Below are 20,280 nucleotides of genomic sequence, written 5' to 3' on the forward strand. Positions count from 1 at the left end.
TGTTTTTAGGCATCATGTGTTTTTGCGCTATTGAGTGGTGTTCTGGCACCTCTGAATGTTTTTATGCATCATGTGTCTTCCTTGTTCTGACACCTTTGAATGTGTTTTATGCATCATGTGTTTTCCTTCCCTACTCCTCTGAATGTTTTAGGCATCATATGTGCATCATATGTTTTCTTTCCTTACACCTCTGAATGTGTTTTTATGCATCATGTGTTTTCCTTCCCTACACCTCTGAATGTTGTGATGCATCATGTGTAATGTGTTCTTGCTTATACCCCTAATTGTATTGTGTTACTTAGGTGGTTGTTCTTTCAAGTGCAGGTGGTCCTAGTGAGGTCCTGGTTCTCTGCGTAGTATTCTCCTAAGGTGGTTAGGGTTGCGTAAGTGGTACTTACCTGTTACCAGTGATTACTGGTTGTGTGCTAAAGTGATTATTATTCTATGATCTACAAAGTGCTATTTCTAACAGTATTTCTATTTCTGCTAAGTGCTCATTCTGACAGTGGCCCATGTGTCCCTGTCCTGTAAATAATCCCTTGTGAATATTGCCCGTGCCAGTTGGCACAATGTACATGTGTGATGTCTATCTGATGTGTTTTGACAATACAGAAGTTATTTTTATATAACCTTGTGTGGAGTTCCTTTTGTGGTGTGTCTAGGATGTTGTTGCTGTTGTGTGCGTGCGCAAATGCTTTGCACATTGACTCTGGGATAAGCCTGTCTGCTCGTGCCAAGCTATCAAGGGGGTGAGCAGGGGTTATCTTGGCGTGTGACTCCCTTGCCCTGACTAGAATGGTGGTTTCTGCCTGGCTTTGGCGTCAGCCTTAGCCTACCAGAAATCCCAGTTCTAACAGCTGCTCTTCTGTTAAAGGGTCAGACCTCTCCTCGCGGCATTTCGGCTCTCTTCTGGCAGCCTCCGGAGGGGGTCTCCGCCCTCCGCACCTCTCCTGGTCCCACACTACTCCCAGGTCCGCTCCGGGACTCCCCTGGGTTCGTGAGTGTATCCTTTAAGCGCCTACCTTTATCGGGGCTGCGGGGAGGGAGGGTTGCATGTTCCGGTACCAGCGAGCTCCCGGACAGTTCTCCTGGGCAGTCCGATTTTCCCACCGGGTTCCGAATCCCCGAATCTGCTTCTTCCCACTGACGTCGCTGCAGACCGCAGGTTGTTGTGCCGGTCTTAGGGGGATTGGGGGGGTCGTTCCAGGTCAGGATTTACACTCTTGTGATCCCTTGACCCGGAGTGCGGTCGACACAGGGAATCCGTGGCAGTAAGCCACACTCAGCTGCTCAATATGTGGTGCGGAGGCCAGCTCCGGTTATGGGACATTCAGTGCAGCGGGTAGGCTTTTGCGTACCTCTTGCTAGGCCCTGTCAGGCCGATGACGTAGTTCGTAGGCCAGCCATGTTTCATTGGAGCAAATAATTACATAATGGATTTAAACATTTGAACAGTCCCACCATGCAAAACTGTTGGTACAGGTAAGTAACTTGTGTCCTGTTTTTTACCTACAAGTCCAATTATTTTAGTTCACGTTTGTGGCCAATAAAACAGATTTTTGCAGCCAACTGCAAAGACTATCCAATTTGTTTCAACGGTGCTGCACCTTTATGGAGCAAAAGAAGGGTTTTTGTGTTTAGGAAAAACCCTTGGAAAAGACACATTTCCCACTCAAAATTCAGGTATGATAGATATAAATGTGGGTTGGGTGATTTTGTGAAAACTGCTTATTTGCATAATTCAAGCTGTACTCTGGAATATTACATATCTACTGTTGGAGCGGGGAATAGTAACACCTCTTTATATACAGCTCTTTGCATAAGCAAAGTCTGTGGAATGTGGGTCTTTTATAAAAACAAGGTTCATTCTTCTGTATTTTAACATGTGAATGCATGCCATGTGAACAAGATGTATTAATAAACAGTTCTGTGCAATTTATAAGGACAATTTTATTTCTGAAGTATCCATATATTTTTGCTTACAATAATGATATTCAGTTTATATTTTTTTAATCCTTCAGGACATTGAGTTACATGAATTTGCTTCATCAACTAACATCTGGAAAAGTCATCATGAGATGGTTGTTGAAGAAAGAACAGAATTGCAAGTGAATATTGAATCATTGACACAGTAAGGAAAGATCCTGTCTTCTAAATAGTGAACAAGAATGGTTACCTGAATTGTTTGAATACATTTCCCTTTGCTGGTGTGATTGAAAGTGGGCTCAGGTATTAAAGGAAGCGATCCTATTTATTAATACTATGAGCCACCAATGGGTCCAAGGATCGTCAATTAATGTTTGGAAAATGAGGTCCTCTCCCATAGTGTAAAATGTTCGTTGTATGCATATCATAATAAAGATATACACCTAGACTGATTGGAAATGCTATCCTTTTAAAGAATTTTGGTCTGCCTCAACTAAACAACTCAAAGAACATGATGTGGACACCCTGCAGAGAGTCAAGCTAGAGAATTTGGTGCTCCAAATTGGTTTCGCTCACCCTCTCAAAGTCTTGCACATTATTTATTACAGATGGTCACTAAAATGAGCACATAGTTATGCAGTAGAAAGCAGAAGTCCTTATATTGTGTTTTTATATGGCACATCACCATCGGACGAATGACTTTTTTTATTATTCAGCTTGGTTTAGGAGAATATTGACCATTTTCCACCAATTACTTTTGCAGGGAAAGATTACAAAACAAAGAAGAATAAAGCTAGTCCTCTATTTCACTACTTTGTTCTCTGGCAGAATCATCTGCCCTCCCTACATACCTGTCTTTATATTGATGATTATTTTGCCCTCCATTATTAAGATATTCCACTGGCCAGCACACTACAGGAGATGTGCTATGTGTCTCACTTCTAAATAAAACATCAAGCTAAGTTGCTTTGCCTAAGATTTTCTTGCCCAGGTATTTACATTGCCTCTTACCAAGTGGCTGTTTCATGGTTCAAGGGATTCTAATATTTCCTATCTTGAAGATCACATTTACAAATATTTCCACATGACAACAGTGATCATGCCTGTCGAGATTTCCATTCATGTTCTTTCCCTCCGCAGAATTTTCTCCAACGTACTTCAGTTATAGATCAATAGCCGTTTTGTTAGCTGCATTATTTATTGCCGGTAACTTTTCTATTACTTCAACATAACATTTACGTGTACCCAGGAGTGTACAACGAGTTTGCAAATTTTTGGAGTGAAGTCTCTGTCCTTCTGAGTCATTACCCAAGACGTTGTGATGCATCGCTGCACCTGAGGTTTAAACCGAAGAGGGTCATTGAATTCCATTTGAATCAGACAGAGTTTTACTATTTTGAAATGTAGAATGCTTTGATGTATAGAAATGATATGGCATGGTCCTTAAAGTCTGCTACACAGCTGTTTGTTTCCCATTGTCAAGCTAAACACTGACAGGCTATTGCAAAATGGACAGTGAGATGGGTTAAATTCTCATATGAGAAAGAAAGCTAGCAGTTACATTAGTGGTTAATTACCCTTTTGATATTAAGAAAGGCCACAGCGCTCTGCTTTATGGATAAAACGCTGTTGGCAAAAGTCTACAAGACCTCCAGGATGAAGTCTTTGCAAAACGTCTTCAGATATCTTTGCGGAATCTGCTCTCCACTTATTTCCCAGGTGTTATGTGCTTTATGTGTTCAGATATTATACAACTTTAAAATGCTGGAGACATATGCTTTATTTATAAATGTAGTTCTCCAGTATTGAACTTTGATAGATGCACATGCGTTAATTTTCTTCCATGTCAAGCCGGGAATCCTGCAATAAAATTATCAAGCAACATGTTATGTTTTTAAATATAATGCCCACCAAACAGTTTCTTTCAACAGTCAGTGGAGTTCATTTTTACCCATACCTATCTGCCCTTTAGTAATACCACTTTTCTTCTCTTCGTGTTTAAAAAAAAAAGAAAAAAAATCTTTTTATTTAACCATTTCTCAGTACACTTCGAATAAACTGCTTAAATCTAATTCGCATTTCAATATAGTAGGGTTTCTTGTTGTCACCATCATGGTTACAATAATCTGGGCATTGTTCATAGAAGCATTATGCATTACATATTGAGTGCATTGTCGTGAAACATCTGAATAACTGTCGACACCCACCTCTTCTCCTCCTACAGCCCTTACTAGGCCCTCGTGTATCTCTATACGAGCTCCATTTGCCCCACAATTTATCAAATTTCAGAGGGAAGCCCTTGCTATGATAGACCACCCGCTCCGCCTGTAGGCACCATTCAAAGTAGTCCTCGCACACCTGTCACTTGGAGGTTTACTCGCTCGCCATGCCTTTGCAATATTTCTTTTGGCCCCCTCCATAGCTAACCATAGCCAAATTGCGGATTGTCTGGGCCAGGTTTCCTCCTCTATTATACGTAATTTTAACCATCTGGCCTCTAACAAGATTGTAACTCCGATGACTTTAGCCATAACCTGTACCACTTCCTCCCAGTAACTTTGAATGTGAAAAAAGGAGCCCACCATGTCACAACCCCTGACACAAAGGGTCGTCTTGCACCGGCCAAGACGATGTAATAAAGACCTAGAGTAATAAAATTTGTACAATACCCACAGTTGAATCATACGGAAGTGAGCCCTTATAGCTATTTCCCTAGGGTTCTAGATTGCCTCTGCCCAGTTAACCTCCTCAATAACCCGATGTCTCACTCCCATGCTTCTCACAATGACCACAGTGGGTCAGGAAAGTTGTTAATTATTTTCTTATAGATTAATGAGATTGCTCTCACTTGCATTGGATCTTATCAATGTCGGTCCTCTAATGGAGAAGATTCTGGCAGTTGTTCTCCGTTTGGCACACGCCATCGCATCACAGGTCCTATCAGCAGGTATTTAAACTGTTCTGTATCCCCTATTTCATATTCCTCCTGCAACTCCACGAAGGGCAATCATTTGTCCACTCTCCAAATATCCCAGTAATGCTCAATACCTATCTGTCCCCATTTACGGAAGCCTTGCAACATCCCAACTTCCCGCAGGAGATCACTGTCCTATTTGTCAGTTTGCCCGCTCAGCCCAAATGTTTTGTACCCTCTCTCCATGCCCTAACCACCACCTGAGTGTCAGGTGACAATAGTCTTGCTTGTTGTTTGTTATACAAGACAAATAGGGAACCTCTGTCACCCATTGCAACCCAGATCCGCTCGGTAAGCTGGATCCTCCATGCCCCCAAATACCCACTTGATCACTGTGGTCAGTTGTGCTGCCCAGTAATACACTTGAATGTCTGGAATCACCAGCTCCCCATACACTCCTCGTTGAAGCTTACCTAGAGCGATCTGGGAACTGTCCCCATTCCACAGTAGTTTGTGTACTTCACTATTCACCTTAAGAAAGAAGTTGGGAGACACCCTGTAGGGGGTATTTTGCAGGGTGTACACCATGCAGGGAAGGGTCATTTTGAAGAGCGCTGACCTCCCCATGAGGGATACCGAAAGTGCCCGGCAATGAGTTGCATTTTCCCTAAAATGCTTCAACTGAGACATTAGGTTCCTCTCAATAAAGTATGCAGTGTCCTTGGTCGCATATATACCGAAATATTGGAATCCCCGGGTTATCACAGGCGCCCTGCACCCGGGCGTCAATGCTGGTCATCCCCACACCAGGAAAAAAATTAGAGACTTGTCCCAGTTAGTCTGATAACTGGAGTAACTCTCAAATATGAAGAATTCTATGTATGGAAAGGGGTGGTTACATACAACAGAATGTCATCGGCATAGAGGTAGAGTCCGCCTTCCCAGTCACCGCTTCCCCAGATCCCCATAATAGAGCGACGTGCAATTTCCAAGGCGCTAGTGGCTCCAGAGCCAGGGCGAAAATCATCAGAGAAAGTGGGCAACCCAGACTTGTTCCCCTATGAAGTGTATTAGGGCAAAAATTGTACTATATTAGAAAGTGGGCAACCCAGACTTGCCATGGGCCATGATATAAGAGTTTGATCCAGGAGCAAAACCTGGGAACAGATCCAAGTCTGGACAGGGCAGCAAATAGGTATGACCACTCCATGCAATTAAAGCCATTTGTGCATCTAATGAGCAGAACAGCATCCCCTGCCTGAGGGGTCGCCGTTGTACAGAGAAGCCTGTAGAGGTGTCACAAGTTTAATCTGGTACCCCTGTGTGGCATAAACCTAGATTGATCCTGGTGAACAACTGTGGTGAGTACCTTTACTAATCTATTGGCCAGGGCTTTGGCCAGAACATTAACTTCTAAATTGCCGACTGTAAGCAGCTTATTTTTCTTGGGTAGGATCACAATGGTGGCCATTCGTAAATCCTCTGGTGAGGCACCAGTTTATTTAGTCGAGAGAAACCGATTTAGCATTTATGGCTTCAATTTATCCTCTACACATTTGAAAAGCTCTACAGGTAGGCCATTAGGTTATCTCATCAGTTGTCAAGTCCTGTTCAAATTATTTCCTGTCCTCTAGGGAGAGGGTTCGGAGGGGGATGTCATTCAAGAGTTCAGTACAGTCTTGTCTAGATCTGGTAGTCCCGGTAGAGTATATTTGCTCATAGTACTCCTCAAAGACCTCCGCCATGGTTGTTCCTATGGTATGAATCCATCCCGCTGAATCTTGAATTTTTCTCTTCGTATTTTTAACATGTGCTAGTGCATGATAGTTTGGCAAGAACTATGCTCTGTCTTTTGTGCTTGGATTTAAAAAAAATGTCTGCATGTTTATATCTCAGATTGAAATCTTTGGAGCTTTTATTGTCAGACGGAGTTTATTGCTTTGAAGTTATATTGTCCCACATTCTAGTCCGTAGAGCAGCAAGGATCGGGACAGAATTTAGATGATTGTACCTGTCTTTGGGGATGCCTGCAATGAGGAAGGATACATAGTCAATCCTACACTGTATCAGTGTTTGGACCACATTTCTCTAAAGTGAATCAGAAATCAGGGGGGATTTAGGTTTTCAAGAAATGTTACGTAGCTTTTTTCACTTCTTTTTGTCATGTGAGTTTAGGCTGTTGATCATCAATCGTGAAACCCAGGCAATTGGGTTTGAAAGCAGTGTTTTTCAGAATATTCAGATGAATTTGGAGGAACGTGGCTGGTTTGTATGGTGGAAAAGAGATTATCAGAGTTGACTGTTTTTTGAAGCTTAAGGCTGAAGGGGGCAAGGAGGTGCTGTGACCTCTGATCTTGAATGATTTTCTTGAGGCAGGCTGATGTGCAGCAATGGTGCTGTGCTGTGTTGTGTTGTGTTCTGCCTGAATCATGATCAGTAATCTGCCAGAAGATTATCTCTACAGTTAGTTTTTTAATTATTTTGGTTACGATTGGTCGATTACTTTGGCTAGGATTGGTAGATATATGACTTGAAGTTGCATGGGTGTCGGGACATCATCATGTCTGCTGTTGAGTAAGGTTTCTATTTTGATCTTTTTCAGGCATTCTGGTAGTAAGATTTGTGCCTTGTAGCTATTTATTAGATATAACCAAAAGTGTTTTTTCAAAAGAATTGTCACGTTGGCTATCTTTGTTTACCAAGGAGGTCTGTGGAATAGATGACCTGTTTGAATTCAGTTTGAGTGACCTTTTTAGACACATGGTAACAACTATTTTTCTTTAACCCAACCCCTTGGCCACGGCGGTAATTCCGCCACGGCGCTTGTGGGGGAGGGGGGTCGCGCGGCGCCGCCATGCTTGTGACGGAACCACTCCGCCACGAGCCATGGGCGTGCTGTGCTTATGACGGAGTGGTTCCGTCACGGCTTCACCCACTCACTAATTCGCCCGCACAGGCGGGGAATCGGTGCTGCGTGGGTGGAGCGGCCGCGGCATGACAGAACCACTCCGTCATAAGCACAGCGCGCCCGTGGCTCGTGACGGAGTCGTTCCATCACTAGCATGGAAGGAGTTAATGAGTGATCCTGTGGTCGATTTAATCTGTTTAATCTGGCCATTTAATCATTGATGAAATCTGCATCTTCTGGACAATTTGTAAATGGGATAAAAGAGGTTTAATTGATGGAAGAATTTTTAGATGAATTGATCAAGTGAATATGTTTGTAGAGCAATTGTTGGTTGACATTTCGGATTTGAATAGATTTGAATTGACTCACTTAAGCTTTAAAAATATTTAAATGCTATTAAATTATTTGTTAGCTATTTTTTGATTTTGTCTTTATCTGTGTTAAGATGTCTTAACCTGGGGCACATCTTTTTTCTTTTTTTTAATTCAAGTTGAGTCGGGCAAGTTCATCAATTCTATTGGCCATGGTAGATTTATAGCGGAAGCAGTGCTTTATATGGACAGACCTTTCTAATATGAGAGTAATATCTGTCCATTTAAAGCTCTGCATGGGAGGGAGGTCTGGTAACATATTTTAAATCATCTGGTTTTGGTGGGCGGCTGCACAGTCCGGTCACCCAAAGTTGGTTAAGTCAATTTTATGTATACACAGATTTTATCTTTTCTAGTGTGGGCTAGGGTTTTTGGTAGATTGGATCATCCAAGAGAAACAGACAGGGCGCTGCTTAGAGCACTCAGTGGGTGATGAAGCATGGGTAGGAGAGAATGCTATTTAAATATAGCATAAAGAGGCCTCATTTCTTTATATGTGGCATAAGTGTAGTAGTGAATTAGAAAAATGGGTTAAGTTGAGGCACCCTTTGTTAGAACCAGAATCTGATAATTAGGAAGAAAAGCACCCAAAGGAACTCAACAGTTATGCGGTTGCTAAAGTATTTAAGAAAGCTGTTAAGGCTGCCATCAAGATTATGAATGATCTTCAGAGTAGTGCCTCAGCAGGAGGAAGGTTTTATCTCAATGAGCGAACTTTTGAGGTTAGAAACGTTTGTGCTTGTTTGCACGTCAAGGCAATTTGCAATGAGGGCACTACCGTCACAGACTTGAAATTAAGACCAAGGATGATGACGAAATAGTCTTCAGGTAAAAGAAGGTCTAAAAGCTGGGATAAGACATAGAATACCTACACTGGAGTCAAAAAGTCAAAAGAAGTCCATACAGCTGGTGGATTTGATGGTATTGGATGTTTATGTATCATGCCGAAGTGAAAAGCAGTAGAAATTGGATCTGAAGTAGGTTTGTGTGCAAGCTAGCAGTAATTCCAGTGTGTTTACAATTAACTTTGTAAATTCTTTATTTAGATATAAAAACATATCTTTAAAAGATTCTTCCAGCACATTAATACAATCTTACAGCTTAAAAGAGATTAAAAACAAGCATTAGGAATGCATTAGGGCTCGGGTTTGTTTTAAGTTAGAGATAATGGCATTGTAAATGGCAATGTGTTTTAGGCACTCTGCACTACCACTCTGCACTCTGCACTCTAAATCTGCACTCTGCACTCTAAATCTGCACTCTGCACTCTCAATCTGCACTCTGCACTCTCAATCTGCACTCTGCACTCTCAATCTGCACTCTGCACTACCACTCTGCACTACCACTCTGCACTACCACTCTGCACTACCACTCTGCACTACCACTCTGCACTACCACTCTGCACTATCACTCTGCACTATCACTCTGCACTACCACTCTGCACTACCACTCTGCACTACCACTCTGCACTACCACTCTGCACTACCACTCTGCACTACCACTCTGCACTACCACTCTGCACTCTGCACTACCACTCTGCACTCTGCACTACCACTCGCACTCTCAATCTGCACTCTCACTCTGCACTCTCACTCTGCACTACCACTCTGCACTCTCACTCTGCACTCTGCACTACCACTCTGCCCTCTGCACTACCACTCTGCACTCTGCACTACCACTCTGCACTCTGCACTACCACTCTGCACTCTGCACTACCACTCTGCACTCTCACTCTGCACTCTGCACTACCACTCTGCACTCTCACTCTGCACTCTGCACTACCACTCAGCACTCTGCACTACCACTCTGCACTACCACTCTGCACTCTGCACTACCACTCTGCACTACCACTCTGCACTACCACTCTGCCCTCTGCACTACCACTCTGCCCTCTGCACTACCACTCTGCACTGCCACTCTGCACTACCACTCTGCACTCTGCACTACCACTCTGCACTACCACTCTGCACTACCACTCTGCACTACCACTCTGCACTCTGCACTACCACTCTGCACTACCACTCTGCACTCTGCACTACCACTCTGCACTACCACTCTGCACTACCACTCTGCACTACCACTCTGCACTACCACTCTGCACTCTGCACTACCACTCTGCACTCTGCACTACCACTCTGCACTACCACTCTGCACTACCACTCTGCACTCTGCACTACCACTCTGCACTCTGCACTACCACTCTGCACTACCACTCTGCACTACCACTCTGCACTACCACTCTGCACTACCACTCTGCACTACCACTCTGCACTACCACTCTGCACTACCACTCTGCACTACCACTCTGCACTACCACTCTGCACTACCACTCTGCACTACCACTCTGCACTCTGCACTCTGCACTACCACTCTGCACTCTGCACTACCACTCTGCACTCTGCACTACCACTCTGCACTCTGCACTACCACTCTGCACTCTGCACTAGCACTCTGCACTAGCACTCTGCACTAGCACTCTGCACTACCACTCTGCACTACCACTCTGCACTACCACTCTGCACTCTGCACTCTGCACTACCACTCTGCACTCTGCACTACCACTCTGCACTCTGCACTACCACTCTGCACTACCACTCTGCACTACCACTCTGCACTCTGCACTACCACTCTGCACTCTGCACTAGCACTCTGCACTACCACTCTGCACTACCACTCTGCACTACCACTCTGCACTACCACTCTGCACTACCACTCTGCACTCTGCACTCTGCACTACCACTCTGCACTCTGCACTACCACTCTGCACTCTGCACTACCACTCTGCACTCTGCACTACCACTCTGCACTCTGCACTACCACTCTGCACTACCACTCTGCACTACCACTCTGCACTACCACTCTGCACTCTGCAATACCACTCTGCACTACCAAACTGCACTCTGCACTACCAATCTGCACTCTGCACTACCAAACTGCACTCTGCACTACCACTCTGCACTACCACTCTGCACTACCACTCGCACTCTCACTCGCACTCACTCTGCACTACCACTCTGCACTACCACTCGCACTCTCACTTGCACTCTCACTCTGCACTACCACTCTGCACTACCACTCTGCACTCTGCACTACCACTCTGCACTATGCACTACCACTCTGCACTCTGCACTACCACTCTGCACTCTGCACTACCACTTTGCACTCTGCACTACCACTCTGCACTACCACTCTGCACTCTGCACTACCACTCTGCACTACCACTCTGCACTACCACTCTGCACTACCAATCTGCACTCTGCACTCTCAATCTGCACTACCACTACCACTCGCACTCTCAAACTGCACTCTCACTCTGCACTACCACTCTGCACTCTGCGCTACCACTCTGCACTCTGCGCTACCACTCTGCACTCTGCACTACCACTCTGCACTCTGCACTACCACTCTGCACTACCACTCTGCACTACCACTCTGCACTACCACTCTGCACTACCACTCTGCACTACCACTCTGCACTACCACTCTGCACTCTGCACTACCACTCTGCACTACCACTCTGCACTCTGCACTACCACTCTGCACTCTGCACTACCACTCTGCACTACCACTCTGCACTACCACTCTGCACTACCACTCTGCACTCTGCACTATCAATCTGCACTACCACTCTGCACTCTGCACTACCCCTCTGCACTACCACTCTGCACTACCGCTCTGCACTACCACTCTGCACTCTGCACTACCAAACTGCACTACCAAACTGCACTACCACTCTGCACTACCACTCTGCACTACCACTCTGCACTACCACTCTGCACTACCACTCTGCACTCTGCACTACCAATCTGCACTCGCCAACAGACACGGCGGACTCGTGGAAAATTAATGAAGTGACCTAGAGGGTGAGGATGGGATACTCCGCTACCATCGAGTTCGTAGAAGAACAAGATTACATACGAAAAAAAAGCAGCACAGAAAGCATCACTTTCGCGATCGCAATTGTTTAAACAAGCCGCACAGAAAGCATCACTTTTGCGATCGCAATTGTTTAAACAAGCAGCACAGAAAGAGATCACTTTCGCGATCGCAATTGTTTAAAAAAACCAGATCTGATGCATGTGATTCTCTACATTGCTGGCCGGCTGTTCATGCGCGCACACAGAGCTGAAGGGAAAAAACACAGCAGTGCACACGCTCCCAGCACCATCTGCCTTCAATTACCGGCACCTCGGACAGCTGGTAATTGAGGATTTATGTATTCTTCTGCGTGTGTCCGAACACTTTATGCAGGAAGTGGACATTGACAAATTCCTAAGTCCTATGGCGTGCTGCCTTACTTAAACACAGCCTTGCCTGGACCAATTACCATGCACATGGCAAAATACCACACGCAAAAAACGCACACTTTCTGGAATGTGGCAGCCCGGACCCCTTTCAGAATTCTTTTTTTTTCTAATACATAAGAGCTCGGAAACTCCGCCCCCACTTCGTGGTGACGTAGGCCCGAGCCCTAATGAAGAAAATAAAAACAGAATAAAATGTGGCTTTCTTATCAGTGCTTACTGCAACGTATCCATTTAGAAATAGCACTCCCGGACAATACAGATGGAGTTAGGTACACATTATGCTGCACAGTAGTCCAATTTTTCTAGAAGCCTGTAGGCATACTGAACGAATTTGGCCAATTTTATGTTTAAGACAGTGTTCTCTAAGGACAGAGCAGCAGTAATGGCGTGTCTGCAAGTCCGAACTCCCAGCCTGTTCCATTCCGGCCTGAGTAGGCGTCTGCGTTGGGAAATGAAGAAGGGGCATATACAAAGCACATGCAAAAAAGTTTCGCTTACTGACCCACACCCTCTACACGTTTGATCAGCCCTTTTTTGCCGCCATACAGGGAGATTTTGTAGGAAGCGCCAGTCTCCCAGTCTTAGGGCGATCAGGCATCGCTTTAGATGGTAGGAGAATGTTATCGAAAGATAATTTGCCGGGTAAAGTCGTTTATAGGAGTTGGCTACTGCCCAAGCATGGCTGCGTTTCGCAAGGAGAGCTTTGTCCATAATCAGGGATTTCAGTCTTATAACTTTTTTTATTGTGTTTTTGAAGGCAGTCTGACTTGGGTTGAGGGCCCAGAGATCCGCAGCAGACGTTTGTTGGATGTAGTTATTTAGGAGGCGGCCGTATGTTACTCCCGGATTACTCATACTAATTTCATTCCAGACCAGGAGTTCCAAGGTGCCAGCTTCTGCCTTCCTTAGTTTGTGGATCAGATTAAGATATGAGCCAACATTGGAGGATTCATAATTAGTTAAGCCCAGCTCTAGTCTGACCTGTGCTGGCGAGGAGGAACTCGGCAGGTGAAGCAATTTCTTATAGAGTTTAGTTGTCAGTTTGTTTAGGGATTTGTTCATTTTTCCCTTAAAGATCTCTATGCCATACGAAAGTGTGGGCCCGATCTTTGCTCTAAGCATTTCCAGTAAGGGCAGAACCGTGGGGCCTGAGAGTCTCCTCGATAGCTTAGCCAGGGATATCATTAGCGCTGTTGCCTTGGCTGCAATCACAGTGCTCTGTTTGGTGAAATTGCCCCTGGAGTCCAAATGGACCCCTAGGTATTTGTACGATTGGCCGATTGAAATGCTTTCTTTGTTTATTGTCCAGCCTCCACCGTTGTAGCGTTTTTTGCCAAACGGGACAACCATTGTTTTTTTCATGTTAATTTCTAACTGGTTGTTGGCCGTGTATTGCATTAAGGCGTCCAGAAGTCTCTGTAGCCCCACTCTGGTGAGACTGAACAGTGCCAAGTCGTCGGCATATAAAAGATTGCATAATGCCGTGGCTCCTACTTTTGGTGGATGACTGATTACTTCCTCTAGAGTACTTGATAGGTCCGCAATGAATAGATTGAAGAGAAGGGGAGCCAGCTCGCATCCCTGTTTGACACCACGAGAGGTCCAGATTTTCCGGGAGAGATGCGCGCCAGACCCTAACTTCACTCGAACCCATGTGTTGGAGTACAGCAGGATAATAGGATTCAAGATGTTGTCTGGGATTCCCCACTGCTTCAGTTTTTGCCACAGCGCTGCCCTGGGCACCCTGTCGAAGGCTGCTTTGAAGTCGACAAAGCAGCAAAAGACCGACCTGGAATTTGTGAGGGCTTTATCAATGATGGTGGAGGTTGCCAATAAGTTTGTCATTGTTCCTGATTTGGCACCAAACCCTGTCTGATTAAAAGGAATCAGATTTTTATCCTTTGCCCATTGTCTGAGATCCTCCAAAGTGAGGCCTGCAAAATGTTTTGCCTCTATGTCCAACAAGGCAATTAATCTGTAGTTGTTCGGGTTGCCTCGTGGTCGGTCCGGCTTTGTAGATGGGATGGATAATAGCACCTCTCCAAGAATCCGGGATGGTTTGGTAGGTCAGGGTGTAGTTAAAAAGACTTAATAGCACTGTGGACCAGAAAGGGACGTCGGACTTGAATAGCCTCTGCGGCAGGCCATTCGGGCCTGGTGCTCCATCTTGTCTCCCTTTAGTCAGTGCTTTGACTACTCTTTCTTCAGAAACAATTACAATTAACTGATTCCAGGGTTATTTATTGTCTGGATTAGTTATTGGCTTGAAGTAGTATTTTTCCTGTGTTATTAGTTATCATATTAGTTCTGAGAGAACATATTTGTGGGAGGAACCGTGTTACAGTACCAGCAATGCTGCCATGTAGCTTCAGTGGGTGTAGGCTAAATTCATTTTCACCATTTACCAAAATACGCTGTCCTGTACAATGCCTGTACTCGGAGTTTGACTTTTTCGCTCATGATCATTTTGAAAGAGGAGTGAGATTGTTTAGATGTAGTATGAAGGGATTAATTTAGGGATTCAGTTTTGAATTATGAGTTTTTGTAGAGACCATATGTGCTGCACCGTATTCTACCAAGTTGTTCCTTAGATGTCTGATGACATTGATGCTTGGATGTGTGTGTGTATGTGTTTTGTGTTTGACAACAAAGGGTTTATAAAGACAGTTAAATAGAGTTTAGCTTTAATATTTAAGCAAATAATATTTTCAAATGAGAAATTGGAGGTAGCCTGAGAATGGGGATACACAGGTGAGCAGGCGGGTACGTTTTATTTTCAAGTTGCAGTAACTTGACTTTACTTTCCTTTTTATCAGACAGATCAATGATCTATCAACAAGTTTGCAGGAAATCAGAGATCATAGTGCCAAATCCAAAGAAGAACTACTCGAAAAGATTCAAATTGCAATTTCAGAAAATGAACAACTCAATGAAGAAAGTACAAGGTTAAAGGTAAGTGCTTTTCAATGAACACAATTCTGATTTGTTCAAAACCAATTATATTCGTATTGTCATTAGCTTCTGACATGTTTTTGTTTCCTTTCTTAATTTCAACATGCTTTTTAATTGGGAAATCGGTAAAAGTTAAAACTGGCAGTGAAAAAAACTCCTAACGTTGTTTTTCACTGTTGTACGGCCTGTCTCTCCCATTAACTAACACTGGTTTGCCTTATTACATTTAATAAGTACTAATTTTAGATTGGGGCCAGGTAAAAATGTTCTGTTAACACTCAAATGAATTGTAATATTCAGTTCTGGAAATTCCACTTTTAGAAAGCTGACTTTTTCTGGAAATTCCACTTTTAGAAAGCTGACTTTTTCTTGTCCTAACCATTTGCGCCGCCTTAATCCGTTTGGGATTTTTCTTGGGTTGTGTTTTCACTGTATTACTGTATGTTTGCTGCATATATATTTTACACATAGTGTCTGAGTTAACCCTAACTGCTTTTGTGCCAGGCTGCCAGAGGGTTAAGCAAAGGTTAATTTTGTGACTTTTTATCTTACATAACTGCATTGAGAGGCATTCAACTTATCAACAGTCCTTAAATTCGATGTAGGATATAGAGCTTTGCTTCCATTCATGTTGTTACACCAAGAAAGAGGCAATGTTATTTTTAATGAGTGTAATGAAGTTTACCATGATAGAGACCTGGGGTAACCGGTCATAATCTTTTCCTGTCTGTATATGAATTGTCATTGAGTAGACCGAATAACTGTATGAATTAGCTAGTTTATCTTTATTTTTTGGGGGGGGGGAGACGAAATCCAGTGGAAGGGTCTAAAAAACTGAAGCAACGAAAAATGCCCATCTGGTGGGAAGCACATGAGGTATTTATAAGTTCAGAGGTATAGAGTATTTTAGAAGAAGAGTTTCAGTCATGTACAAGAAAAAAAGAACGGAGGTTTGATTGTATCTCCTGTCTTAGGACCTTATTTTAAGTTTGAAGCACGGGGTACGGTTTCAAAACATGACTGATTTCCCACTAACTTATTACAAGTTTGATTAACAAGCCAAAAATATTAAGAAGCACACGCACATGCCTCCACGACGCGGGGATCCGAGACAAGGCTCTGGATTGGACCACCTCCTTCCTCTCTGGCAGAACTCAGAGCGTCCGCCTCCCCTTTTCTGATAGATACATCTGCCGTGTGGATTCCTCACCTTGTGAATATCCCCTTGCATCAGCAACATTCGGAAATTCTTTTCGTAGCCTCGCGCCGACGTGGATTCGGACGTCATAGAGACACGACATCGCTCGGGACTCCGCTGATGTCACCGACTCATCAAGGTACAGGGTTGCACCTGAAGACCCTGCTTTTTTGACTTCTCATCCTTCACCAGAGAGCCTGCTCTAAGAAGAATGCAAGTGCCTTTCCCCAGGTTCCTTGTGAAAAGGAAGCAAAGAAACAAGATCAGGTTGCTAAAAAGACCTTCTCCTCTGCTAGCATGGCATTGAAGTCGACTAATGCCACTTGTCTGATGGGGAGATATGTGCATGCCCTTATGGATTCTTTGCGTGTTCTAACTCCTAAGGTTCAACTCTGTATCATCAAGGGCTCATCCTGACATTGTTCAAAATCTACATGGCACCGCTCACCCACATCGCTCAACTGCACGACCTCAATCTCATCTCCTACGCCGACGACACCCAGCTGATCCTCTCCCTCACCAAGGACCCTCTCACCGGTAAAACCAACCTCCACGAAGGGATGAAAGCCGTCGCCGAGTGGATGAAGAACAGCCGACTGAAGCTAAACTCTGACAAGACGGAAGTCCTCTTCCTCGGCTCCACCCCCTCAGCCTGGGAAGACTCCTGGTGGCCAACCACACTGGGAACAGCTCCAACACCCACCGACCACGCACGCAACCTGGGGTTCATCCTTGACTCTACTCTCTCCATGACAAAGCAGGTCAACGCCGTTTCTTCCTCCTGCTTCAACACCCTCCACATGCTCCGCAAGATCTACAGGTGGATCCCCACCGAAACAAGAACGGTCACCCAGGCTCTCGTCAGCAGCAGGCTGGACTACGGAAACGCCCTTTACGCTGGAGCCTTAGCCAAACCCCTTAAACGACTTCAACGCATCTAAAACGCCTCTGCACGCCTGATCCTCAACATCCCTTGCCACTGGCACATCACACCCCACCTGAGAGACCTGCACTGGCTCCCCGTTAACAAGAGGATCACCTTCAAGCTCCTCACTCACGTACACAAGGCACTCCACAACACCAGACCAGCATACCTCAACAGATGACTCAGCTTCTACACCCCCAACCGCCAGCTTCACTCCGCCGGCCACGCACTCGCCACCGTCCCCCATATCTGAAGAGCAACCTCTGGTGGCAGATCATTCACCCACCTCGCCGCAAAAACCTAGAACGCCCTCCCTATCCTCCTACGGCAGACCCAGGACCTGCTAACCTTCAAAGGACTCCTCAAGACCTGTTTTTTTGCGCAGTAGCAGCATCCCCCCCACCCCACCCCCCATTGCCTTGAGACCCTCACGAGTAAGTAGTGCGCTTTACAAAAATTTGAGTGATTGATTAGGAAGCATGTCAGACCTTAGTAATGTTTGAACCCATTATAATTGAAAACTTAAACAAGAATGAGGTACAGTTTGTTAGGTGCAAAATGCTTGTTTGGAGAGCATTTTTCCTTTCCATAAGGATTTTCTTATTTGATTTACTTGGGTTTTTTCTCAGTTTAAAATGTGGTCCAGGATCCTTCACGTCGGCGGGATTTGTCAGCCTATGAATTTCATGATTCCTGTAGTAAAGAACTGATGTTACAAATTGCAAACTTTTGCTTGTTTTTGAACACAATTGTGCCTTCCGAAGCTACCACTGACTGCATGATTTGGATCTCTTTCAAAGAAACCTGTTGAAACATAAAAATGTTAGCATACCATCATACCATTTACCTACTTTTCTTTAAAAAAACATTTTTTAGATAGTGCAAAGTGATCTGACAAGCACTTTCAACTTCTGTGTTGCCTTAACTGAACTCTTAAAATAAAATGCTGTTAATTGCAATCGAAACAAATTATAACAATCCTACTCATTAGACTGTGTGCAACTTTGCTGGGTGTTTTTCGGACTGTGCAAGCTTTGCAAACTTTGTGAAAGTTGCAAATTTGAAGCTGAAGAAAAATAGGTCTACCACAAGTTGTGTTGCAGAAAGTAATCCCAGCTAAATGTTTACAAACATATATATTTTTACAAATAATTTCCACTTGACAAATGTTTGCACATTTTTAACCTTCGCCCTGTGCATTTTTCATTGATTTACATTTTGCCCTCCCACTATATTGATACATAACAAAATATTTTTCTTCTTTATTGGTTCAGTATCCTGACTCACACATCTTCTTTCCTTCTAGCACAATTTTTTAATGTTTGCTTCCCTCTGAACTTAATTATTGGTATTTCATTAGTTTAGAAAAGGGACATTCTATTGAACTGTGTGTTAATTTTATCTTGAGATGCAGGTTTCTGTTGGCAAGATGGAGGCGAATATTTTGTCTTATGAGAGTGAATATACAGATCTCCAAGAGAAATTGAAGCAAGAGAAAAACTTTGTTAAACAGTATGAGACGCAGGTATGATTTGAAGTCACTTAAGTTGAATAACTGTGAACTCTGCAGCAAAACCAATCTGGAATTTGGAGTGTTGTCTAAAGTGTGGTTGAGCCCACCCCGACTTTTAGAGGTTGGGGTGACCCGATGATGAAGCATGACACCACTAGGGTGTGTGAGGGTAATTAAAAACAAAAGGTGCTTTTCCCAGAAGCAGACGGCTGTGATTAGCACAACCTTCCACTAGAGAGGTTCCCTTCAATTTTAGGTTTCTCTTTTGTTTTGTTCCTGTATGTGGGTACAGGAGACATACCATATATTCTGACCAGTGGTCAGTCAACTGGAGTATTTTTTGTGGTATACAGTTTAAAGGGAGGATATACTCTGGTTATTATTCCTCTTTAACCCTCCAGATACTGGGAGTGGTCCCGGTAATCTTGGATGATAACAGACTTCCTTTTCACTTCCCCCATCGCCCCCTCCCTTCTAGATCATCTTTCAATGTTTCTTGGGTAGTTTTGATCAAATACTTTCATCTTAGGCCCCTCAATACACCTTTGAAATGTGGGCTAAGACATTTCTTATTGCACAGTTTGGTGTAAATCAGCTCCGGTATTTTTGTTGTGCATTTGAACAGAAATTTCAGGGTGTGGTTTGAATTCCTCCTAGTCGATATCAAATAAGTTTGCCACCCCTGAACAATATTCCATTGAATCTATTAAACAAAAATTCTATGGTTGCACCAAACTTTCTGCCATAAAAATGTTTGGCCAAGACACCAATGTGACAAAGTTGTATGTATACGCTTTGTATTTGTTCATTGTTCCATGTACTTTTTAACAAATTTAGGCATCCTTGGAATTGAAAGTAGAATAGCATTGTTCTGAAATTGTATTTTGTTAGTGGACGAAGTACACTTAATACTGACTGGACATCCTGACCTGCAGTTTGGCTATAAATGGCAACAGGTTTAACTCTTTGTGTTAATTGTAAAATAAGGTATTGTATGTCACTTTAAAGTTTGTTTGTGATTCAGCCGATTATATGATTAGTAACTTGCCCATTTCACGTGAAAAAGGTCTTTTTAATGTTAGCCTCTAGCATTTACCTTTTATTCTCAGTTTCGTAAAATACAGAGTGAAACAAAGAAGTTACAAAGCAGACTCGAAAAAGTGCTGCAAGAAAGAAAGCACATTTCTGAAAATAAAGATTCTGGAACTGAAAAGGTATGCTTTTCTGACAATTGATTCCTTAAGTTTGTTATAACTTCTTTACCAC

The 20,280-nt window shown here is 43.7% G+C and overlaps 1 protein-coding gene across 14 annotated transcripts in view; it reads left to right on the forward strand.

Moving 5' to 3' along the window:
- The window catches only part of ODF2L (outer dense fiber of sperm tails 2 like), a 362,023-nt gene that overhangs the window by 170,121 nt on the left and 171,622 nt on the right, over positions 1-20,280 (forward strand). For 7 of the 14 annotated variants that reach the window (XM_078645461.1, XM_078645469.1, XM_078645402.1 and 4 more), the window contains exons 8-11: positions 2,022-2,131; positions 15,243-15,378; positions 18,916-19,026; positions 20,124-20,228. In XM_078645461.1, coding sequence (XP_078501587.1) covers positions 2,022-2,131; positions 15,243-15,378; positions 18,916-19,026; positions 20,124-20,228 — 462 coding nt within the window. Of the gene's footprint in view, positions 1-2,021; positions 2,132-15,242; positions 15,379-18,909; positions 19,027-20,123; positions 20,229-20,280 lie in introns of all 14 variants that reach the window. The other 7 variants (XM_078645363.1, XM_078645373.1, XM_078645355.1 and 4 more) reach the window with 1 other exon arrangement.

Source organism: Lissotriton helveticus, chromosome 1_1, assembly GCF_964261635.1.
Source record: "Lissotriton helveticus chromosome 1_1, aLisHel1.1, whole genome shotgun sequence".
Taxonomy (NCBI): domain Eukaryota; kingdom Metazoa; phylum Chordata; class Amphibia; order Caudata; family Salamandridae; genus Lissotriton; species Lissotriton helveticus.